This window comes from Dermochelys coriacea, chromosome 3 (genome assembly GCF_009764565.3).
Source record: "Dermochelys coriacea isolate rDerCor1 chromosome 3, rDerCor1.pri.v4, whole genome shotgun sequence".
NCBI lineage: Eukaryota > Metazoa > Chordata > Testudines > Dermochelyidae > Dermochelys > Dermochelys coriacea.
This window is the reverse complement of record NC_050070.1, coordinates 21666215-21692530: the sequence shown is the minus strand read 5'-3', so window position 1 is coordinate 21692530 and position 26316 is coordinate 21666215. Positions and strand designations below refer to the sequence as shown.

Below are 26316 nucleotides of genomic sequence, written 5' to 3'. Positions count from 1 at the left end.
GTATTTTGGTATGCAGTGTCTTCCTGTCAAAGGCTGCAATGGAAGATGCTTAAGTGTCCGTTTCTCTATTTGTATATTTTAAAAAGTAATCACCAGGTGTCCACATCATAGATTTTCATGTGTAACAAAACACTATGTCTTCTGTAAGTTTGTAAAGATCTGAACTATTTAGATCTCAGAGAATGGAGAAGTACATCGAGGACCATGCAGGATACCTCAATACTGGGTAATTAAGTGAAATTTAATGGCGTACTAAGGGTCCCATCTAGCTTTAAACTCTGTATCTATGTCTGTAAAGGCACCACTGTTTTCCTTCTGGATGTCCCAGGATAGGGCAGAAATGAAATAAAGCCATTATATGAAAACTATAAAAAAAAGTGTGTGTTTATAGAAAAAGTGACACTTCCAACAGAAAGTGCGAATACGATCATTGAGTTCAGAGATTTTTCTGGCTGAGATTATAGCTACCAAAAGCAAAAAACTGATGGGAAGAATGGAGCAGATTAAATCAGATTCTGGTCAGGTCATCAAATTGTCATGCACTTCTAGCATGTTTATTTTGTGTCCTCTCAAATGAGATTATTTCTATATAAAACTTTCATTATCCAGCTGAAAGTCAGACAAGTATGGCAGAAAGTCCAAGCGAGGAAAGATTGGAATAACATTTATTTATCCCTGAAACAGTGTGCAGGATTTCTGCAAAACACAGGAGTATTGTCTATTGGTAGAGTGTCTCATCGAGAAGAGCAGCCAGAACATAAGAACAGCAATACTGGGTCAGACCAATGATCCATCTAATCCAGTATCCTGTCTTCTGACAGTGGCCAATGCCAGGTTCTTCAGAGGGAATGAACAGAACAGGTAATCATCAAGTGATCCATACCACGTCACCCATTCCCAGCTTCTGGCAAACAGAGGTTAGGGACACTTCAGACCATGATTTTGCATCCCTGCCCATCCTGGCTAATAGCTATTGATGGACCTATTCTCCATGAACTTATCTAGTGCTTTTTTGAACCCTGTCTAATTTTTGCTGGAGGATGTTGTGAAGGCCAAGATTTCACAGGTTGACTGGGCATTGTGTGAAGAAGTACTTCCTTTTTTATTTTAAATCTGCTGCCTATTAATTTCATTTGGTGACCTCTAATTCTTGTGTTATGAGAAGGAGTAAAGAGCACTTCCTTATTTAATTTTCTCCACACCAGTCATGATTTTGTAGACCTCTATCATATACCCTGTAGTCATCTGTTTTCCAAGCTGAAAAGTCCTAGTTTTATTAATCTCTCCTCATAGGCTCATAGCTCTTCCATACCCCCTAATCATTTGTGTAACCCTTTTCTGTACCTTTCCCAATTACAATATATCTTTTTTGAGATGAGGCAACCAGATCTGTAGGCACTATTCAAGATGTGGGCATACAATGGATTATATAGAGGCAATATGATATTTTCTGTCTCGTTATCTATCCCTTTCCTAATGATATCCAACATTCTGTTAGTGATACATTGAGTGGATGCTTTCAGAGAACTATTCACAATGACTCCAAGATCTTTCTTGAGTGGTAACAGTTAATTTAGACCTCATCGGTTTATATGTATAGTTGGGATTATGTTTTTCAATGTGCATTACTTTGTATTTATCAACATTGAATTTCATCTGCCATTTTGTTGCCCAGTCACTCAGTTTTGTGAGATCCCTTTGTAATCTTTGCAGTCAGCTTTGGACTTATCTTGAGTAATTTGCAGATGATACAAAACTTTGCCACCTCACTGTTTATCCCTTTTTCCAGATTGTTTATGAATATGTTGAGCAGTACTGGGACCAGTACAGACACCTAGGGGACACCATTATTTTCCTCTCTACATTCTGAAAACTGACCATTTATTCCTACCCTTTGTTTCCTACCTTTTAACCAGTTACTGATCCATGAGAAGACCTTCCCTCTTATGCCCTGGCAGCTTACTTTGCTTAGAACTAAAAGAGGACTAACCTTTATCTTTTGCAGAGTCCTACCCAAAAGAGAGGATGCAGGAAAGACATTAAAGAGGTATTTCAGGAATGGTCAGGATAGCAGGTCCATGGCTGCTGCTCCTTGTGACAAGGGGTTTTACAACTGATTTTAGGATGCAAACGGATCTATCTTTGGTTGCCTAAATTTGTCTGGACAATGCCAACAAATTTTAAAAACTGAACTTTAGAAACTATTTTTAAAAATCCAGTCAAATCATATTGGGGAATATATAATTGTATTTAAGATACAATTTGTCTGGGACCAACAGGTAGACGCTACATTTTGGTGGATTTATGTTGTGATAATTTAACAACACAATTGAGTTTGCCTACAGCGAAAGAAGTACATAGGTAAGATTTTTCCCTGCCCAAGTTATGAGGGTTTAATCTTCCCTAAGGAGGGGGGACTGAATTGGTTCTTCCCAATTGCTGATAGCTAAGCATACATCATGTTGTTCATCATAATTAAAATGTGGTTATTTAGGTAGTGATTAGCTAAGGGCATGAACAGCCCAAACAAACTGCCATCTGTTACTTCTTATGTGGTACCTGAAAGAGCAGTGTGCACCTCTATGACAGGCATGTCATTCATTCTGCCGCATAACAGAGAAGCAAAGGCAAAATAGGCCTTTCACTTAGTGATTCCTGCATCTAACCAAATAACTTGTGGTTGAACACAAGCATATATTTCAGAAAGACAGTTAAATGTCATTAAAAGACTCCAAGTGATGGAATTAACAGCCCACCAATTAAATCTACCCCCCCCACTGGATCAATCGCTCTGGAGCTAAGTGTAGAAGTGGGAAGTGCTGAACCCCTGCAGAGACAGAAAAATAAATTGACGGGGATTAGGAATATGATCAGGAAATGAAATTCAACTCAGAAAAACGCATATGTGAGAACAAGAGACCATAACAGGAACAATGTCTTCACTGGGAAGGAAAAAAAAAAAAAAAAACCTATCTGGACATTTTTTTTTTTTTTTTTTTAAAGTATACCTATTCACATGTTCTAGGAGCATTACTACACTACACTTTACAAAAAGTGCAAAAGAGTTAGGCCTGGTCTACACTAAAAAGTTTGGCTGACCCATCTATGTTGCTCAGGAATGTGAAAAATCAACATCGGAGCAGCGTAGTTAAGCCGACCTAACGCCCAGTGTATACGGCGCTAGGTTGACGGAAGAATTCTTCCGTCCAACTAGCTACTGCCTCTCAGGGAGGTGGATTACCTATGCCAATGCAAGAACCCGTCCCAGCAGTATAGGTTGCATTTACACTGAAGTGCTACAGCAATGCTGCAGCTGTAGCGTTTTAAGTGTTGACAAGCCCTTAGTCTCTTGATTTTTCCCGATGTGTTCATTGGTTATGTAGACTTAAGCTTCTGCAAGACTTATGAGGAGAGGCTGAGGGAGCTGGGATTGTTTAGTCTGCAGAAGAGAAGAATGAGGGGGGATTTGATAGCTGCTTTCAACTACCTGAAAGGGGGTTTCAAAGAGGATGGCTCTAGACTGTTCTCAATGGTAGCAGATGACAGAACGAGGAGTAATGGACTCAAGTTGCAATGGGGGAGGTTTAGATTGGATATTAGGAAAAACTTTTTCACTAAGAGGGTGGTGAAACACTGGAATGCGTTACCTAGGGAGGTGGTAGAATCTCCTTCCTTAGAGGTTTTTAAGGTCAGGCTTGACAAAGCCCTAGCTGGGATGATTTAACTGGGACTTGGTCCTGCTTTGAGCAGGGGGTTGGACTAGATGACCTTCTGGGGTCCCTTCCAACCCTGATATTCTATGATTCTATGATTCTATGATACATGGACTCTGTTAGCTGCAGAACTGTCAGAGCCTCAGCAAGTAGAGAAGTCTAGCTTTCAGTATGCATTTCTCTAAATTTCCTAAGAGACTTTATAATAGTCTTTTTAAAGTTGCTCACTCTGCGGGTGTTACTATAATTTGAGCGAAGGAAAGGGCTATTTTTAACCAGCAGAGTATTTCAAATTCTTTAAAATTGCACTGCTCATTCTGGAAGGAAACTTTTGTTCCTCCTTATATGGTACATGCGCCGGTCCATCAGCACTAAGGCTGTCCATTGAAGAAGCCATGCGACTAAGGGTATAATAAATTGCCCTAATTTCAGCCATTTTATAATTGTTAATTTTTCTTTGGGTCCAGGAATCCTGCAAAAGCCCCAACACCCCAGGGCTTAGGTCAGTGGAAATAACTTCTCAGAAAGCAGCAACAGCAGAGAATTTTCCACAATCTTTACATTGCCAGCTCTTCTTCCCCAAGCTTAACAGCTGATAAGCCCAATATGTTAACATGATAGCTCCATTTATCATAGTTCTTAGATACTGGAGTTAATATTTACAATATCTAAGGTGGTGTCTAAGTTGTCTTTGGATGCCTGAAAAATTGGTTTGTCTCAGATCAAAAAAACTTCACTAACTAAGCTAAGAATTGAAACAAGCAAAATTTTATTAGAATTTCCAATCCTCCAATAGGCTTTTCTAATCACCTACAAATATTTACCTCTCCCATTCCCCGAGATTCTAGTGCAAGAGCTTGAAACTCATGATTCATCTCATCCACAGATCGAACCTGAAGAAAAAAATATTAATGACAATTAGCAATCTATTAGATAATGAATTATATATCTTAAATACAATTATATATTCCTCAATATGATTTGACTGGATTTTTAAAAATAGTTTCTAAAGTTCAGCTTCTAAAATTTGCTACTCAGTCTATAATCTCAGATTCGGTAAATGAGTCTACTTAAAGACTGCAACCAGTTCTTTAATGCTTCATATTAAAATTTGTTTTGCATTATTGTGTTAAGGACAAATATTTTAAAAACTATAAATGTAGCATATTACAGTACACATCAAAAACACCACGAAAACAATGAGCAATTTTCTATCTGCAACCACACACAAGCATAAATGAAATTAATGACTGGTGTATACATATTAATTCGAAAAATAAATGATTTGTTGCACACAAAGTTACTGAGTACACTTGACAAAGGTATGGAAAAGCTCATGAGAGTGCACAAGAGTAGCCATCGCTACTGTCTATCCTATTCCCATCAGAGACACTGACCTCACACCTCTAAGGAATAGCCTTCAAAAGGAACTTTCAAAACTAGGGAAAACTTAGAACAAGAAGGGGGACAAGAACAAGCAAAACTACAATTGGATTGTTTGTAAAATATGAGAGGACACAGCAATGAAGTGATTTAGAATCATTATGATGTCTAAAATTTTGGAGGAAGATGAAGATACAAATTTCCTTGCTTCTTGTTGTTCTCTATTGGATCCCAAAGAATCAGTTGCTCCTGGAATGCTGTGCATGTGCATTTGCATTTTCCCACATGCAGTAAGTGACGCTGCACAAACATTGCATTTGTATAAACAGTTATTTATCTAACAAGGTATACAAATGCTCTTTTCTTTCACATATCAGGGTATCTGGTCATTCATAAACTTGTTTATGAAAACATGAAAAAACCTGTATATGCTCAAAATTGCATGTGCAAATGTTATCATTATCTTTCTGTTGATAGACTGGATAAACTTGCAGTTTTATAAATTCTCCAACAGCAAGTTTTTTGTAGCAAATTTAAGACTCTAAATTTAAGTAGCAGTTAGGGTGACCAGATGTCCCGTTTTTAAAGGGACAGTCCTGTTTTTTGGGACTTTTTCTTATATAGGTGCCTATAACCCCATCCCTTCCCCCTCCCCCCCACAGTTGCTTTTATCCCTAGGAGCAGTGTTGATTTCTTGGCAATTTCCATTGCTAAAACTCAGTCCTCTGAAGATGTCATTACTGAACATATTAAACTACAAACTATTAAATCTTTGAAGTCAGCATACGAGTACATAGTTAATCTTTCTGAAGCAAATGCTTAACAAAGTTATAAAAGAACACTTCTTCATGAAGAATATGATTTTGGTTATTTTAATTCATTTCCATCCCCAGTGAACACTCAATGTATTCAACCAGCACTAGCAGAATACTTAGTTTTGAGCCGAATTATTGAAAGAGCAACCTAAATACAAATTTTCTTTTCCCCATACTAAAAAACTGGGCATTTAAGTCAATTAGGTTGATTTTTACAGTGATTGTATCAATGAAACTGAAGACAGACAAGACAAAATAAAACGTCTAAGAACAAATTTTAGGCTTGAGAAAAAACAGCAGATTAGTAACCTATTTAAATAAAGAAACTTATTTGAAAAGCTCAGTGAAGCGATGAAAAAAATCCTTGTGTGTGGAAAATGAGATTTTTGGGGAAAGAATGAAACTGCACAATTTCAGTTTTGGAACACACTTCTGAATTTGGATAATCTAAATTTTTAATGATTGAATTTACCTGTAGAGATGTTCATAACAAAACAATGGAAGACTTTTATATATAATGCGGTGAACCACTTCACTATTACTTTGCAATTTACTATTGAAAGAAAAAAAGAAACTTGATATATACATAATTTCATCCTCAAGAACATGGTTTTGTTCAATTAGCACTTTTCAAACAATCTGTAGCAAACTCTTGTTAATCTACATTCATTCAGCACAAATGTTGTTTAAGTCACTGTCTAACAATTAGCCACATTTATAAATCAATTTTTTTTTGCATTTATTTTGTTGCAAGAGATTAAGTATACATTGCCACACCTACCAGTTTTCAACATAAAAATACCTCAAAATTACAGTCACACTAGTCCTCCAGAGCCTTACAAAAAAAAGCAAAAGAGAAACAACATAGTAACCTATGTATTTAGTTCTTACATGCTTTAACAAACAAATCTGAGGAACTGGAGGTCTCTATGGCTGTAGATCAATCCTATACATTGCCCTGAACTTCATTTTGCTCATGTTCCATTCTCATACGCATGAAATTTGAATGATTACTGTTACTATTAGTAATACTATTACAAGACTGTACTATTACCAGAAGAATGTAGCCTTCATTTGTCTCTCCTTCAGGGGACATGCCTTCATCAGAAATAGTAGTACACAAAATACTGCCACAGCATTGCAGGTAACATTGATGTTTTAAAAGGTCTGCATTTTCTAATCTCTAGGATACTGGATTTCCTTGAGTCTTGCCTACCAAAATTTTCCTACTTCACTGAATTCCAGAATTCATTAAGGAAATCTACAGAACCAAAAGGAAAATATGTTGGCTGGAATCAAATAAGCAGCCAAGCAGTTCTGACTAGCATTGCGTATTACTTTATTACAGTAGAGTCCTGGTCTATGACTAGGGCCGCTAGGTACTATGGTAATATGACGCTGTACAAACACAGAACAAAAAGACAGTCTCTGCCTGGTTCCTCTGATTCAGAAGTAACGTTTAGCTAATTAATTAAAAATACCTTATTCCTTTGGTGCAATCTAATTAAAAGATCTTTCAGTACAGAGGTTTTTTTTTATTTCTTTACAATTTAAAAACAGTCAAATACTTCGTTCCAGATATATATTTCCCCATCATTTTTAATAATTTATGAACTACTGAGAAAAGGGTGCCTTCTCAATTATTTTGCCTTTGACTAACTTATTGCCCCAAGCACTTTTCAAAGTTTTCAGTTGAGTTCAAAACTATTGTGTCAGTTTTCAGTTATTACTTAGGCTAAGTTTCAGAGTAGCAGCCGTGTTAGTCTGTATTCGCAAAAAGAAAAGGAGCACTTGTGGCACCTTAGAGACTAACAAATTTATTAGAGCATAAGCTTTCGTGAGCTACAGCTCACTTCATCGGATGCCTGTAGCTCACGAAAGCTTATGCTCTAATAAATTTGTTAGTCTCTAAGGTGCCACAAGTACTCCTTTTCTTTTTACTTAGGCTAAATGTACATAAGAGTCAGGAATGTGATTCCCCTGCTTGCGTACACGCTCTCACTAGCTCGTCGAGCCGGCGTGAATATAATTAGAAGTGTTGCCCCAGTAGCAAGCATAGTGGCAGCAAAGGCCACTGAGCTGCGTGGAGTACATACCCACAGGGTTAGGCAGCTTTATACTCTGCATGTCTCAGCTGTGCCTCTCCTGCTGCTACTCATGCTACCGTGGCAACACTGCAGTATTTATACTTGCACTAGCTGGATCAGAGCTAGCACAAGTACCTGTACACAAGCAGGGGAATCACACCAATAGCTCATAGTGTAGACAGCCATTGTTTTGAACAAACATTTATTATAGCACAGGGAATAGCGTTAAACAAACTTGTGCTGTTAACTCTACAGCAAAGCCTCTCATTAATTAATATGTCATATTTAGTTAATTAGTTTAGACATCAATAATTTGGAAAATCAAAAGATCCAGCTGTTTGAAATGTAAAAAATGAGCTGTAGTTCATTTTAGAAGTCCAAGTAGACAAACTCCCACACAAAAGGAAAAAAAAAAGCAACATTTTCAAAGCAAGGTGCTTTGCTTTGCATTTTCTCACCTTTGTGCAGGCCACCCTGACAACTCAACCAGCACTTCTGGAAATAGTAAATATTTTCTTTTGCTGGAAAGGCCCTGTTTCTGGTTGAACACATTTGCTTTTTGTTTATCTTTCCCCCTAAAATTATTTTGTTGAGTATTCTCTTCCACCATCCAAATGCTTTTGGCATTAGGTGCTAGCACTAGTCCCAATATTTAATATAGATAACTCATTCCAGATGTCAGAAGCTGGTAAATACTCCAATAAAAACAAAATATACACAAAAGTTGAGACTACCTACCTATGACATTCCCCAAACACTGCACATTCCCCAAAAGGTATGTATAAATTTTTGACAATAAAATAAATCCATGTAGGATAAAATAAGCAAACAAAACAGAATATATCCACTTTAGTTTTAAAATATATTCATGTATAAATTAAAAAAGTGTTCTAATGTCTTCCTTGACTTTGTCAAAACTCTTCCAAAGTACGTTTTTCCCCCCTCTGCTACTGTATATCATGTGTCAAGACTGCTCACCTGTACTGTGTTAATATCACTGTGCTAATAACCAATGCAAGAAAGTACCTCTGAATTCTGGTACTGATGAAGGTGAATGTATAGGCTTTTTTATCTAAGTACTGACTATTTACTCACTGCAGATAGGTCCCTACCTTAGAAAGTTCATTAAAACGTATTAAGTTAGAGCTTTGCTGTTTGGTCTGTTGTAACATATTTGATCGAGGAATAGATATGATTAAGTCTTTACCTAACTGACCTTACATTGTCACAAAAAAATAACTCTTATTGTTACCCTACAGCATTATCTGAGGTTACCAATATTTCATCCCACCCACTGAAATAGAAAAACAAAAACAAAAAACAAAAAACAAAAAAAAGACATCAGACACACAAACACACCATATCTTAAACATCTATCATGTAGATGCACATGGAATCAACAAACTATACGTCCACTCATTTACATACTCTGTTAGGAGTTCCAGCTCCAATTTTTAAGTATTAACAGTTTCAAGAGGTATTTGGTCATGAACTTGGTAAGCAATTTTTAGAATAATTAATTCAGTTCACCATACAAAAAAGGTCTCCATTACACCTGCCTTTTTACTTTCAACCTCTCCCTTACCCCATCCACCCTTATTGTAAGTCTACACTGCAATAAAATGCCTGTGGCATGGCCGCGACTGGCCCAGGTCAGCTGACTCAGGTTTGCGGGGCTATAAAATTTCATGGTAGACATTCAGGCTTGGAGACCCCAAACGTTTACAGTGGAATTGTACAGCCCTGCAGCTTGAGCCCCGCAAACCTAAGCCAGCTGATGTTGGCTCTGAGACTTGGTACAAAAGGTTTGATTTTTTTAAAATCACAACGTATATGTAGTTTTAGCTACCAATTTCACTGGTCCTTCTTTACCTCACTCCATCTTTAAACCTCCCCCTTTCTTGATGCCTTATCCACAACACAGGCATATTCTATGCCATATCCAAGGATTGGACATTAGCAAATGTGTACTTACATTAAAAAAGGCACTAAGAGTGACTCAGAGAAATACAGACCAGTAACTTTATTCCATTTACTCAGTATGGAAGTATTAAAAATGTTTCAGAACAACTACGAGACCATGATATGATAGGGTTCAACCAGAATGGCTTCTGCAAAGGAAACTCATACCTCCCTAATTAGAATGTTTTGAATGTGTTAATAAAACAATGGATAAAGGAGAACAAACAATTTATTTACATTTTCATGAGGCCTTTGTTTAAGTCCCTCACAAGAGGCAACTGAAGAAACTAAGCAGTACTGTTTATCAAAAACTGGTGAAAAGACACAAAATGCAGGATGGACAGTTAATTTTTACTAAGTGTGGGGTGCCACAAGGTTCCATGCAAGAACTGGTGTCAAATATATTTATTCATAATCTGGAAAAAGAGATGAGCAGTGAGGTGGTGAAGTTTACAGATGACAAAGTTATTTAAGTCAAGACCAGAGAAGACTGACAGCCAAGAGACAAACCAAGCCAGGAGACTGAGCATTATGATGGCAGATGAAATTCATTGCTGATAAATTCAAAGCAATGCACACTGAAGGGAATTTCTGAGATACTCAGAAACCTTACTGAGTTCTAATTCAATTGCATCAACTCAGAAATTAGACCTGCCCAAAACTGTGGGCAGTTCAATGGAGACCTCTGCTCAAAGAGCAGGAAGCAAAATGTTAGGGTGGATACACAGCGGGACTGAGAATACTACAGAAATTCTGCCATTATATAAATCAATGATACATCCTCATCAGGAATATATGTTCAGTTGTGATACCACCACTGGAAAGTAGATCTCAGAAATGATAAAACAAAATTAGAAGTTTAGTGACGGGAAACAAGAATGACCAAGAGAATGACTAACTCCCATATGAAATGAGATTGAAAAGACTGGGATTGTTTACCTTAGAAGAGATGAATAAGAGAGAACATGAGAGTATACAAAATAATGAATAGTACAGACAAAGTAGAATGCAAATTTCCTTTCACAATTACAAGAATAAGGGAATAGCTGATGAAAGTAAAAGGTGGCAAATCCAAAAGAGGTATGAAGAAATATTTTCCCCACAAAATACACAATTAGCCCATGGTACTTATACATGGATTTGAAAAGGAACAGACATTTAGATGGTTAACAAGATTATCTTGGGTCACAATGGCAACTATTAAAACAAATGAATTTTGGAAGATACATAAGCCCTCTCACTTCAGGGCATACTCCAACATAAATTACCAAGGGATAACAGGAAACTTCCTATTGGGGCAGGTTAACCCACAAATGCCTGTTACAGATTTTCTTGAACTTTCTTCTAACTAGGTTATTGGCCACTGTTGGGACAGAAAACTAGGCTCAATGGATCACCAGTTTGATCTATTGTTATAGCTTTGTATAGCTAGAAACCTACTTGCTACAATATTTGTACTCATATCACACTGCTTTCCATCATGGTTGTCTTTCAGTAGATTATCTAAAATCAAACTGCCTTAGTGGAGAAAAAAAAACTCCATATTTGACTAGAGTATATACAAAAACCTGATTTCACAACTTTGATATGTAGCTAACGAAGAGTAACGACCAAAGAAAAGGAACATTTTTAAATATCATTACAAGGCAGCTTAAAAAAGTCACTTTGTGATATGGAAAAATCAACTTCACCAATTTTGTCACGATCACATCTCTGTAAATAAGGCAACTGATTATCTACACAAATTTCTCAAGGTTATATGTTACATGTGAGTGACACTTGCATCACTAAAACACAATCACAAGATGATTGCTTTCAATGAGTCCTGTCTAAATTTCCAGTATAGTACGCTAATATCTGGAATTGAGATTTATAATAGAAAATGACTACTCTGTGTTTAAAAGTCACAAGTATTGGATTACAAAACCTAATACTAAATCCCAAAGCCATCATTCCCCACCTGAAGTCATATATGTAGACCAAGGAGCATAATTTCTCTTCATAAATGCCAGTTTGTATTCATAATGTGCTACAAATTCAGTTATCCCTCCATTAAAAACAGAACTTCAGTAGGAACACTAGCAGATTTTTTAATTTGGGGGGTGGGCTTTGAATTGGTCTTCCTATTCAGTTAAAATTTGATTTTACTTTGAACACAGCTAGAGTTGTCCTGCTATAAGTGAAAACATTTAAAATTTCACTTATTTTCCCAGTTTTCCCTCATATGTCTTCATGTGATCAAAATACCCCCCCCCAAAAAAAAACTACACATACAAATATACAGCCCAAAACCATCAATGAAATGTTGTAGAAAATGTTGAGTTACCTTTGAAATCTCAGTTACAAGAGATTTTCCTCTAAGTGGCATGGCAGTGAGTTATCCTAATTAAGATTTCCCTAGTTTAGGTCATAGGATAAAAACCTAGGTGATAGTATTCCTGATGACAAAAAACTATACAAGAGTTAAAAGGACAACAGACCAACCCTATGGGGTCATATTAGGCACCTGAATTATTTTTAGCAATCCAAGCATATAAACTAAATTTGTGTCGGTAATTTATATAATACCCAAACAAAACTAATCATTGGAATTATCATGGCTGTTTTGAGTTGGAAGCATTACAAAAAATAATAATAATCACTCTCACTCAGACGCTAATGCAGAGAAACCTTTCACTTCCCCTTAAAACTTGAAACTTTAAAAAGTAAAATCATAAACCTTTTTATTTGCAAAACCTAGAGTTTACAGTGGCTCTCTCCCAGAATAGATCATTATCAAGAGAAAACATTCTCTGCATGTATTACAGTGCTTTAGGTGGGTACAGTTGATACCTACATCACTAGATATGGTCCTCTTATTATTTTATGGTAAACCCTCAATCTTAAATGCTTTCTGAACTAGGGTTTTCCTAACTATCCATAGTAATACTGCAGATTAAACATGGCAATAATTTGGACATTTTTGGCTGTGAAGAAAAGTGAATTAATGTGAAGCATCTAGCAATAAGTTAGAGATATTTACATTATATTAAAAATGATACAGGGAATCTTTTAAGATCAACCCCTCTTCAATTTCATATCTATTCTTCAAGTCAGCAAAACCATATAATGCTAACAAAATTTTAATTTACATAATTACTGAGATTTCCAGTAGTTAGGTTATTTCCCCAAAATAATTTGCGCAACACGAGAGAGAAGCATTCTAACTTTATATATTGAACAGTTCACAAAATTACAGGACGCGCCCTTTCCTTTTCTGTTTTACTTATTCAGAAGAACACAGGTTACAACTGGCAAACTACAAAAACAAAAAATAGATGTAATCATTCGGTTTCTTTCCAGTTGAGCAACACACATAATTAATGGATTTGCATCAGTCACAGTCAGATCATGGCACAAAAGGAGTTCTTATGAAATATCTTGGATTGCCTCTTTAATCTAAGTGGATGAGACCAAGTCACCTGCAGAGACAGAACTCAGACAATCCATTTATAAACTCAAAAACAGACTTCAAGGTATATACTTGCAATCTCAAATACACGTGCTGCAAATCACATAATAAATATTAAACCAAAAATCCCCAAACCTATGCTAAAAGAACATTATTAAGGTTGCAAAGTCAAGCACTCAAGTCAGGAAATACCAGAATTAATCTTAATTCAACCCTCATGTGTATGCATTATGATACAGTTTTATATTACAACATCACATGCTATTTTTTCCACAGGACCCCTGCCTCATTCAGGGCACATATTGGAACTGTGCTCACATAGTAACAAGCTATTCAATATTTTTCCTTCTCATTGCTTATTGGGGGCCCCACATCTTATTTACAGCACATTATTCAAACCCTGCTTTGAAACAAAATTATTAATTTCCTCATGGGCTTTTCTACAGCACTCATTCCTACAGAATCTGAGTGCTTCACAAACAATTTATTTTCACAACAGCTCTGTGAGGTGACAGGGTGATGAGATCCCCATTTTACATATGGGTAACTGAGGCAGAGAGATTAAGGTCAACGTTTCCCACTACTTTTGGGTGCCCAATCTGAGATGACTAAAACATGATTTTTCATATTTACTAGTTATTACAGAGCACTTACATGTTCAAAGCACAGCTTCCACTAAACTTCAGCTTGCAGCATTTCTGCATAACAGACCCCAGCATATCGGGGGGGGAGGGATAGCTCAGTGGTTTGAGCATTAGCTTGCTAAACCCAGAGTTGTGAGTTCAATCCCTGAGGGGGCCATTTGGGGCAAAAATTGGGGATTGGTCCTGCTTTGAGCAGGGGGTTGGACTAGATGATCTCCTGAGGTCCCTTCCAACCCTGATATTCTATGATTCTATATCAAGTCAGGCATCCAGAAAAGGAGGAACACACAATTAGTGACCACTTGCAGAAGATGTGGTTTAAGTGACTTGTCAAGAATCACATAAGAACTGCGTAGCACGGAATCCAACTGTCAAGGGCAGCATTCAACTCCCTCAACCATCTTCTCTCTTCCTGTAATCCCCATCTATGCACTACAAACTTATCAACTTTAGCAACAAATGATCCCTGGCCCATACAAACAGCAGTCTCCTTCACTATACACGCTGACTCATCCCACATCAAGTCCATCCTGTCCAATGAATAAGGCAGGAGTCTTGTGGAAAAAAACAGTAAGTGATCATGTAAATAAAAACAATCATAACACACACGCACAAGGGTGCTGATTTCAGGTTGCACAGGCAACCTTAATAATATTGGTTTAATATAGTTGTGTGCAAGTTCCTAGGTTTCTTAAAGTCAACTGAAGAAAAAGGAATTCCATCATGTGGCATTATACTGACACATATATGGATCATCAGCAGAGTTGGAACCTTCAGATCCACCATACAGACCTCTGGCATTTGAGCTTACAAAATAACAGAGCTAAATAGTAGATAGAGGATGACAATTTTCCGCTGAGCACACAGTTATACAGATGTAAATTTGTAGTGTAGACCAGGGCTCAGGAATCTTGGGTTCCATTCCAGGCTCTAAGAGTGTGCTTTAGCGCAGTGCTACTCAAAGTGGTGGTCCACAGACCAGTGCCAGTCCATGAGCCATTGGCTGCCGGTCTGCACGCACATTGAAAAAAAAAAAAAAAATTGCCGGTCCCCCACATCAGATAGCTTGAGAAGCACTGCTTTAGTGAGCACAAACTTCTACCTGTCTCCCCCTCCAATTTTGACCTTTTCTGACCTATCCCCTCCAATCTGTCCCTGTCCTGTCTCCCTCCCCTGGCTCTCTGTGCCAGACCCATTCTCCTTGCCCAGCCAGTCCCAGTCTGTGAAACACCCTAGCAAAGTGTGTGTGTCTTGTCCCACTCTGGCACCAGTTCACATAGAGGATGACAGCCTACTATTTTACCATCAGTCACTTTGTAACCTCCCCTCTTACCCCAGCTCAACCAGTCCCAGCCTCCCCATCCCAAGTCACATCCCCTTGCTCAACCAGTGCCAGTCTCATACACATCATGTCTCAATCTACTCCTTTCCATTCTCCCACTTTCCCCTGCATTGAAAACAGATGCCTTCCTCTTCCATGCTGCTTAGGTGCCAGCAGGAGGGGTTACTGACAGTACTGGAGACAGGCTCCCTGCTCTCAACTTCAGCGCCCAGAACCTTCTCACAACAGCTGGAGCAGCATTTAGATGGAAATTTTGGTTTCTCCCTTGTAGCCATTGGCTGCAGGGAGCCTGCTTAGTGAGGACAGAATCTTAGCTTCTAAAAATCAAACAAAATTTACTGAGCATCTGCAAAACAATTTTGCAAAGGCTTATAACTTGGCCAGATTTGAGAAGATTTTCACAAGGGTCGCAAAAGGTACACCCCTGACACAGAGGTCACCCTCCTGCCAAATTTCACTAAAGCAGTTACAAGCCTTGTCTATAATATATGGATCTTCCATGCAAATTGTTTAAAACCATATTTTACAGCAATCACATTATTTTTTCTTAATTTCAAAGGTCTCAGTAGTATTGAAATATGACTAGACATATATCCTAATGTTTTTGTCCACATAACCTAGCAGGTTTTTCGACTTTGTCTTATTTTGTTAGGAATCATCTATTTAAAACATCTACAAAGGAAAGTGAAGAAAAGGATGAAACAAGGTCAGGGATGGTAAATGTCAGAGTTTTGTAAAATGAAAACATGACACCTTTTTGATACTACAGTTGTTTTGGCTTTAATTTACCAAATAATTAAAAAAAAATCAGACAAAAACATAGTCTAGAACCTTTTGTACTGGGAGCTTCTGAAAAAGAAGAATGTCACTGTTGATGCAACGTCAGTTATTTACATAGTTGGACTGTATGTTTCTTAAGATATGAGGATTTTCTCTTGGTAATTACATGCTAATACTATTTAAAAAACAGCCAGCTCTCTCTCGATTCAGGAGTTTTAATAATTAGGTCCTGATTTACACCAAGATAAAATGCATATATGCTCCAGAAAGACTTATTTATTTAAAATGTATGCTGTGAATGATTCACATTTATTTGTACACAGCCATAAGCCAAGTCACATTTTCAGTGAAGGTCAAATATTTATTTTGCCAATACTGATAATACATTCTTTTTTTGTTTAGATTCAATAGCTGTAGCGCACGAAAGCTTATGCTCAAATAAATTTGTTAGTCTCCAAGGTGCCACAAGTACTCCTTTTCTTTTTGCGAATACAGACTAACACGGCTGCTACTCTGAAAAAAAATTCACAACAAATAGTTCTTGCATTTCAGATAGCCTTTTTCACAGCTCTAGAACCAAAGTGATTTAGCAAAGTGTGGTTTTACTCTGAAAACAGATTACAAAAACAGTATTTTTATCACCATGATGTTGACCAGATACCTCTGCTTGAAGCAATGATCGAAGGACTGCTGCTTATTCTGAAGAAAATTAACAGGGCAGAATTCACTACATAACACCAATGTAACTTACCACAGGCAAGCAGAAGTCCCTCCCTCTCCCCTCATCAAAACTCTGGTTTTGAGACAGTCACCTGAAAAGCTGGTCAAATATTTTCTTTCCAGTTGATAAATAAAAATGAATTTGAAGCAGTTTTATGTACTCCACCTGCCAGAGTCCTCCCGCCAGTTTTCGTGATTTTACAACTACACACACACACTTTTTTTAAATGAACAGTTCTCTCCGCTACTGGTGTATATAGAAACCCCCCCAAAAAACCAAAACAAAAAACCCCCACATATACAAACAAAAAAGGAAGCAAACTAATTACACAAGGAAAATAGTGAAAACAAACACCATACAAAGTGCTGTCAAAATACGCAACAGAAAAATTGGAAAAAAATTATGTAAAAACTATTTAGACAGACGTGTCATTTCAAAGTTGATAGTGCCCATTTAAGAGAACTATCAAAACACACCCATAATTTTCTCAAACTTTAAGATACTGCACATCACGCACTCTGCCTCTAGTTAAGTTTGAGAGAGACAGCGTTGTTTACACAGCACACGAAAGCTTGTCTCTTACTAGACCAACTTCTGTTGGTGAGAAAAATACTCACCCACCTTGCCTCTCTAATATCCTGGGACAGACACAGCTACAACTCTAGTTAAGTTAGTCAGTTAGTATCTTGCCACAAATAGGCCACGAGTCAAAACAGAACAATAAGAGGTATTGTCTTAGACACTGTGGGCTTGGAAGTAATACAGAAATAAAGTGCCAATTTTTGCTGCTCACCATGACAGAATACTGTAGATAATTTTGTCTGCTTGATCATTTTAATACTGAATGGAGACTTACAAAAGGATTTAAAACCATATATATTTGGGAAAGTAATTCACTATGTGTTTTTTGAGACCTATTTCTCATTATCCTACTTCAAGTTAACTCCTGTGATTTATTAGTTCTTAATTCATAATCAGCATAGCCCAATTCCATCTCATTCTCCCAGGAATACCAATGCATGCCTCCTCCTCTTCCCTCTTTGCTATTTGAATTACAATAGCCCCTAGGGGCTCCAAAAAAGATTGCACCCTCACTTTGCTAAGCCAGTGGTTCTCAACTCTGGTCCACCGCTTGTTCAGGGAAAGCCCCTGGAGTGCCAGGCCAGTTTGTTTACCTGCCGCGTCCGCAGGTTCGGCCGATCATGGCTCCCACTGGCCGCAGTTCACCGTTCCAGGCCAATGGGGGCTGCAGAAAGTGGCGTGGGCCGAGGGATGTGCTGGCCACCCTTCCTGCAGCCCCCATTGGGCTGGAGTGGTGAACCACAGACAGTGGGAGCCGCAATTGGCCGAACCTGAGGACGCGGCAGGCAAAACAAACCGGCCCGGTGCGCCAGCAGTGGACCAGTGGACCAACAAGCAGTGGACCAGAGTTGAGAACTACTGTGCTAAGCACTGTAAAAAAAGACACACAGTAAGAGGCAGTCACTGCTTTGAAGATCAGATAGTCATCAGAAGTCTATCAATGAACAACAACAACAACAAAAAAAAAACCAATTACATTTAAGTGCTCTTAAAAAAATTCTCATGGGGGAAGTGGGCAAAGAAATTTGCAGCACCAAACTATTCCATTACACAAAACAATGCTTTACACTACTGAAGATACATTTATTCTGTTAAAAATCCAAACCAGAATGCTATTGTTTTTCCAGCGACCCTTGGTTCCAGTCAAGTCACAACAAGGCATTTCATCAGCTCAAGAATTAAGACTTTACAACACTCACTGAATCTGTGAAGCATTTAAACATGATCAAAAATAAATATTTCAATATATACACATACATATGCACACAGTGAAGACCAGCTACATTATTCAATAGTACACTGGAAGATTTTGGTCACTTACAATAAACATATGCATTTACCATACTATTTAGCACAAAAGCTCCTTAACTTGGGGGTCAAGAACAGGCACCATGGGGATGGGATGCAACCTCTATATCTTTCCCATACAGCTAAAGGAAAGGCAGGTCCCCACTACATTCTGGCTATATGGGAGGAGGGTCCAAGCATGAAAAAGGCCGAGAACTAATGACTTAGTAGGCTTATGTATTTATTGCACCACGTTACACAAATATATAGGCAACAGCCTAAACAGAAAATATTAAATACATTTTATATGGAACTCTCTTGTACTCTATGCTTAAAATGTAGCAGTTAAAATCACAGCCTGAAGACAAGATGATTATTACACAGTGGTGTACATTTTCCAAGTCTGAACACAAAGAATATTTCCAAAGAGTATTTTCTTTAGATACCGAATACGAAAATGAAAAGTTGAGCACCAGAGAACCAGACACATAGAAGACCTAGCAAACAAAACTAACCTTGAAACATTTACAAAGATAAACTTCCTTTTTCAGGATACTTGCAAAAATGTGGCAGGGTTAATCGTTAGCATATAGTGACGGACTTACTACTAACGCTGACCTAGAAAGCAGAATTCTCAGACATCTTGCTTTAAGTATAGGGTTGAGGAATGTTATGGTAGATTAAACAGAATTTCCAGGAAACAATGAGCATTACTATTTGTATTATTATAGCATCTAGACCCAGTGATGAGCTGCCAAAAGCTGAAGAACCGGTTCCTTCACTTGCTCCGGCTCTTCGGCAGCGGGTCCTTCAGTCGCTCCGGGGCTTTGATGGCACTCAAGGATCCACTGCCAAAGTGCCGCCGAAGACCCAGAGCGAGTGAAGGGCCCACCGCCGAACTGCTGCCGAAGAGCCGCCAGGTGAGTAAAAATTAAAAAGGGATTCTCAGGGGAGCTTACCCAGCCGAGAGCTCAGGCTGGCCGGACAGGACGGTCCCGCGGGTTGGATGTGGTCCGCGGGCAGGAGTTTGCCCACCCCTTTAACAACCGATTCTAAACCAGCTTCAAAATTTAACAACTGGTTTGCGCAAACCGGTGCAAACTGGCTCCAGCTCACCACTGCCTAGACCCCCAAATCAAGATGGGAGCCTATTGGCATAACACTTACCACTCCTTCCTTCTCTCAGACATTTTACCACATCTCTATGGCCTCCATTCTATTACTCCAATGAAGAATGGGACAAAGACTCCAAATCATAATCTCTGCCAACAGCTTTTAAATTATATGGCTATCAAGAACTAGGGAGATTAACACAAAACTATGGGGCTACTACTTTTCTTATTAGGCAGTTCTTAACCATGGTTTTTACAAGTTTATGTCCCCTAATTAGCCACATCAGAACACCTGTAGTGAACCTGGTCAGACACTTTTGTCTAGTAAGTACACCTCTTTGCAGGAGCTGCTGAATCATAGCCCTCTCCAAGCAGTGACTGAATATATTTCTTCATCTGACCCAGCACATTACGTGGAAATTCACAATTTCTAGACTCCTCTCTAAGAATGGAAGCACAGCATACCACTAAACAGTTACATATTCAAAAGAGGCATGTTATTGGATCAAATTTTACTTGTATATGATGGAAGTCAAGATGCCAGTGAGCAGGTGAAAAGTTTCTCAAAAGTATACCAGCATATGTTTCAAAATTCAAGTTTTACCTTTGGTTCTTCAAGTTTTTACCATCTAAAGAAAAACTTGAGTAGAACCAGAGAGCTTTTAACTGCAGCACTCTTTAGTCAGCATTCTCTACTCTCTTATTTGGGAAAAAATTTTCAATGCTATAGTGGAGGGTGTGGGTTTTCTACTTTTATCTATGGCAAAGGTGAAGACAATGTTTAAAAGGAATTACTATTACCAATTTATTTTATCCTCAAAGTACGTACTTTTGGACAACATACGTGTTTAAAGTAATCTGGAAGATACTAGAAATATGATTCCTACAATGTTTGAATAGGCAGCTGTGAAAGAAAACAGACTTTTTTTTTTTTTAAACTTCAATAAGTTTTGGCTACCAAAACAGAAAAACACAGCTTAGCCTTGGACATTAGTTCCTTACTGCAGAGTTCTTCAAAGAAAGTGGATGAAATTATGACTTCTAGACTAAACAGTGAAAACTTCACTGGTGATAAACAAGTTGTTGAAAATAAATAGGTATCTTAGAATTCAAATAAAAGAAATTAAAGTTTATCTGTAGAAAAAAAGTAATTAATTAATAATACAATTGTAGAATGGAGGGCTCCAAGTCAAATTCTGCAACTTTTACATTGAGGCACCCTGGATTCAATAAGAAAATTAGTAAAGGTACTAGCCAAAATGAATAAATTGTAGAATTGGGTCAGAGTGCAATAGCTCTGCAGTAAAGAGAACATTTACCTATACAAAAACAACCAAAAAATTTATCATTTTAGATAACTTAAAATTCTTAGATTAAAGAGATGACCCTAAAACAATTAATTTAATTTCTGATTAGCATTTTAGATATCAGATTACCCATTAGTCTAAAAAAAAAAAACCACACCTCATTTAATTCCTCAATCCCATTTGTCTTTCCATCTTCCTCCTTCCCATCATCTCTATGATCGCTGCTATTTACAACCATTGCTTTGCATTCCTCTCTTCCAATGCTGTCTTTGATACTTTTCAATCTGGCTTCAACTTTCTTCAGTCTACTGCAACCCATGCTCACCAAAGCTCTCTAGAACCCTTCATGGCCAAATTTCAGGGCCCCCTTTCTCCATTGTTTTTTATGGGAACTGTGCCAGACTGAATTTAGTCCAGAAAATTAAATTTAGTTTTTCCATATGACACAGCTGAGTGTTCCAGATTCTTGATTAGTATATTTTCATACTTTTTCACTGTAACAGTGACTGAAAATTATTAGGCACTATATAAGGACTTAAAGAGATGGTTCCTGTCCCAAAGAGCCTACAGTCTAAGTCTGAGATGAGACAACCAATGAATACAACAAAGAGGCCAGGAAGCATAAGAAAACAATTAGACTAGCAGTCAGCATGAAGAGCACTGGTCAAAGCACACCTGACAAATGTTTTTGTAGGCAACATGGCCCAGGACAGTTTTAAGGACAGTGAGGTGGCTTTACAGAGGTGTGTATGGAACTCCTCCCAGGCATGAGGGATGACATGTGAGAAACCACCAAGATGACCATCTGCAAATTTAACAAATTGGCAACAAAGGCTAGAATCAATGGCAGAGAAGAGACAGGAATCAAGACCTTCCTGATATTAAAAAGATAATTAGAGCAGGGATAGAGGTCATGAAGAGCTTTGAAAGAAAAATCAGAGTGGATAAAAATCAATGATTTAAAAAAAATGCATTTTTTAAAATTTAAAATAGGTTTTTTCCTCAAAAAGCATTTCATCAAAAAAATCCGATCTAAAAGATAGTTTTAATTAAGATACATTATAGCTCAAAGATCTCTCATTGGATTGGGATTATAAATTCTAATTCTATAGTATGAGACAACATTCATGTAATGTTTAAGAAAAGTTTTGTAAATGAGTTCCAATAGTTCATGGATTAGGGACCCAATCTTATTGGGTTCCTGGGGCTTCTGTATAGATTATTTAGGTTAATCTTTCTATCTACCCAATGGGACTCAGTGCTCAATCTAGAAGATACCATCAGAGATGCGTAGTTTTGCAGTTCTCAAACTGTGGATATGCGTCTCCAGAGATAATATGTTTGTTAACAGCAAAATTTTTTTAAAATAATATATAAAGATGAGAAAACAACAGACCTCAACCCTATTGTCCCTCTGCAAATTTCTGTACACAGAGTCAATCCCTTACCTCTCTCTAAAAATGCAAAGTTTCAGAAAGTTCAATGAATAGAAGATTGTTGGGGGTGAAATAGATCTGGACAAGGAGAAAAAGTCTGGAGATAAATGTGAGAGGGGAGGGACAGACAGTAGAAACAAAAGTGAAACTGTTTGAGCAGTATATTCCAGAAGTCTTGAGGTCTTTCCGAGTGTAGCCTTCATTGATTTGAAATCTACAATACCATTCTCTCGCTAAAAGGGAAAACCTATATTGGCAGCAGGCCACAGAAGAGACCCAGTTTGGGAATATTTTAATGAAGTTCCTCTACCTATGGGTAAGACAGGCATGCGCACAAAATGCAAATAGTGCAACAAAGAAATGCAAGGCCTGGCTTCCCGAATGAAACAACATGAGAAGTGTTCCTTCTCAGGAGGAAGCTGCGTTGAAGATGATGAAAGGAACATATCTGAACATGCAGGATCTTCAGGTTGGTAAACTTTTGGATTTCATACTTTTCTTAAGGACTGCCTGTCTTCCTTCTGGACTATTCTTGAATTCTCATGTTTGAGCAAAAAATATAGTTGTTACTCTATGGTACTATCATTTTAGATGCAGTTGTGATAAAAAATAGATAGCTGAAATAGGCAGCTCTTCCTTTTACAATTTCACCTTTAAAGTAGTACTGAATGTCAGTGAATGCAATGAGTAATACTAAATGAGCAGTATGGTAATAATTAAATAACTGCATTGACTTAGTTTAGGAGAATCCATCCTCAACATACAGGATTCTGAAGACTATTCACCTTCAAGATCACCATCATTTTCTATAGTTTCAGTTATCTGCCAATGATAATGTTTCAGTCACATCATGTATGTCAAGTAGCCAAAATATATCACCTATTGCAAAAAAAAAAAAAAAAAAAAACAAAAAAACAAAAAAAAAACATCATCCAGAAACAACCATAGTCAAGTTTGTGTGAAGAACCAGCAGATTACAAAAAGAGGTACTTGATGAAAAACTCTCCTTTCCGTATGATTGAGAACCCACACTTCATTAACATGGTTCAGTCATTAAGACCAGGACACTGTCCACCTAACAGAGCAGATGTCACAGGCAAATTGCTGGATAAAGTGTATGAAAGTGAAATTGAGCAGCGTGCAAAAGGTCTAAAATTGTTAACCTGAGTCTTGATGGGTGGAGCAATGTCCACAATGATCCTGTTGTATGTGCTTGTGTGACAACAGAAGAAGGGAATGTCTTCCTTACAGAAACAATTGATACATCAGGAAATGCATGCACAGCAGAACACTTACAAGTAGCAGCAGTAAAACCTATAACAAACTGTGAAAAAAAATTCACATATTTAGTATGCAGCTTGGTCACAGACAATGCTTCAAATGTATCCAAGATGAGAAGAAATTTAGAAGAGAGTGAAGAGAATCCCAACCTAACATCATATGGTTGCCGTGCTCATTTGATGCACCTCCTAGCCAAAGACTTCAGTGTTCCAGAAATAAAGACTAATGTTGTTGAAATTGCAAAATACTTCCATAACAACCACTTTGCAGCAGCTGCTCTGAAAAAAGTGGGAGGAACCAAGCTAACTCCCACAAGACATGCGATGGAACTCAGTAGTGAACTGTTTTGAGCATTATACCAAGAACTGGCTAATCTGATGACAGTTTGTTAACAAAATTGTGAAAAAATAAACGGCACTGTCACAGCCAAAATTCTCAACATTGGGCTTACAAGAAATGTTGAACTCATGCTGAGTACCCTGAAGCTTATTTCTATAGCCTTGAACAAAATGCAGGGAAACAGCTACTTTATTGCTGTTGAAATTTGGAAGGAAATGAGTGAGGTCTTAAAAAGAGAAATATGCAGAGTTAAATTACAAGCATAAAAAAAAATGAATGGGACAAGCACCATCTCCAGCTCACTTTCTTGCAAATATTCTCAATACTCGGTACCAGGGTCAAACCTTAACTGCTGAAGAAGAGGAGTTGGCTATGACCTGGACATCCAGCAATCATCCCTCCATAATGCCAACTATAATAAACTTCAGAGCTAAGGGTGAAGCATTCAAGAAATATATGTTTGTGGATGATGTTTTAAAGAAAGTCACTCCAGTAAACTGGTGGAAGTCACTTAAGCACTTGGATTGAGAGACTGTGGAAGTGATAATCTCACTTTTAACAGCAGTAGCTTCTTCTGCCAGTGTAGAAAGTATATTTTCTTCCTTTGGACTAATTCATTCCAAATTGAAAAATTGTTTGGGACCTGAAAAAGCAGGAAAACTTGTTTTTCTTTTCCAGATTATGAATAAACAGGAAAATGAAGGTGAAGATGCCAATATTTTAAGTTTTTCATGTTGACCTAGCAGTCTATTTATTTTTTTAAAATTTATTTAACTATTTTAAACAATTTTAAAAAACTTGAATGTTTAACTAAATTCAAAAATTAATATGCTGTTTTGTTAAAATATTATGTTTGCTGTTGAAGAAAAAAATCCAGAATACATAACGTTGTTGTTTTAGTTAAATAAAACAATTTAAATGTCTGTCTGGTGATGTTCTCCTCCTAATACAGGATGGTAAGAAAATCCTCCAAATATTAATCATTAACCTGTTGAACTGGGGATAGTTCACCTCCCAATGACTTCAGAAATATCTGCTTCAATTACCTTTGGTAAATGAAATAATCAAACAATCATTCATTTTCTGATATAGCTGTAAAACTAATCTGAAAAGTTTTCAGAAAAATCACTTAAAATGTATAGTATGTGCCTTCTAAAAATGAAATCTACATCTATCTCTGAGCTGTGAAGAATACGGTATAAAGATTATAGCAACCAACAAGAATGCACTTTTATGTAGGAAACCATGATTAAATCGAGTCTTCCTATTGATTTAAATCATGATTTAAATCAAATCCACCCAGTCAAAAGGGAAGTAAAAATATTTTGAATGTAATGAAACCTATCATTAACCAAACAAAAAATGTAATTAAAAAATCAGTTCTTAAAATTCTTAGATTCCCAGAAACTTTTTTTTTTTTTTTTTTTTTTTTTGAAGTAGGGCATCTATACAATTGGAAGAACAAATGACTATAAAAAGTTCTCCTCCCACTGGAACTACAGAAAACTGATTAAATGGCTAAATCCAACTCAATGCTCCAAAAGAAGGTGGAACACCTGTACAGTTCACTGTGGGGAAATTCCTTCCCAATCTCAAATTTGGCAAATGTGTTAGCACAGCATGTTTGAGCAAGAAAAATCCATATTTAAGAATGCAATATTATTTAAAACCCAAAATATCACAATTGTCCATTTATTCTTGGTGTAAAGAATTCCAATTATTTTTGTCTATGGAAGCGCTTCAACACAATCTAAACTGCTGATTCTATTATTGCTAATAGTTAAATATCTAATAATGCCCATGTGTTTTCCCATACTTGTATAGTTGAAACAAAGTCTTACTAAAGTAAGTACATACTGCAATAGATCTCTAGCAACATCTCCTCCATCTTGTACACAAAATAAGCTCTTCAACCTGTCATAACCAAGACTCTGTCCTACTTTGGATAAATTTATGTAGTAGTTGATCTCTATACCTTCTCCAATAGTTCATAAATTCTAATAGAAGTAAGATGCCCAAAATGAGACAGGTTACTCCAACTGGCACCTCACTAAGGCTTTGTGTAATCGTTTAC

At 37.3% G+C, this 26316-nt stretch overlaps 1 protein-coding gene across 23 annotated transcripts in view; it reads right to left on the bottom strand.

The window, feature by feature from the left end:
* The window catches only part of PUM2 (pumilio RNA binding family member 2), a 107745-nt gene that overhangs the window by 66011 nt on the left and 15418 nt on the right, over positions 1-26316 (bottom strand). For all 23 annotated transcript variants that reach the window (XR_006279731.1, XM_038394062.2, XM_038394071.2 and 20 more), the window contains one exon: positions 4538-4606. Coding sequence is in view for 22 of the 23 variants with exons in the window: in XM_038394062.2 (XP_038249990.1) it covers positions 4538-4606 (69 nt within the window). In the remaining variant the exon portion in view is untranslated. The remainder of the gene's footprint in view (positions 1-4537; positions 4607-26316) is intronic.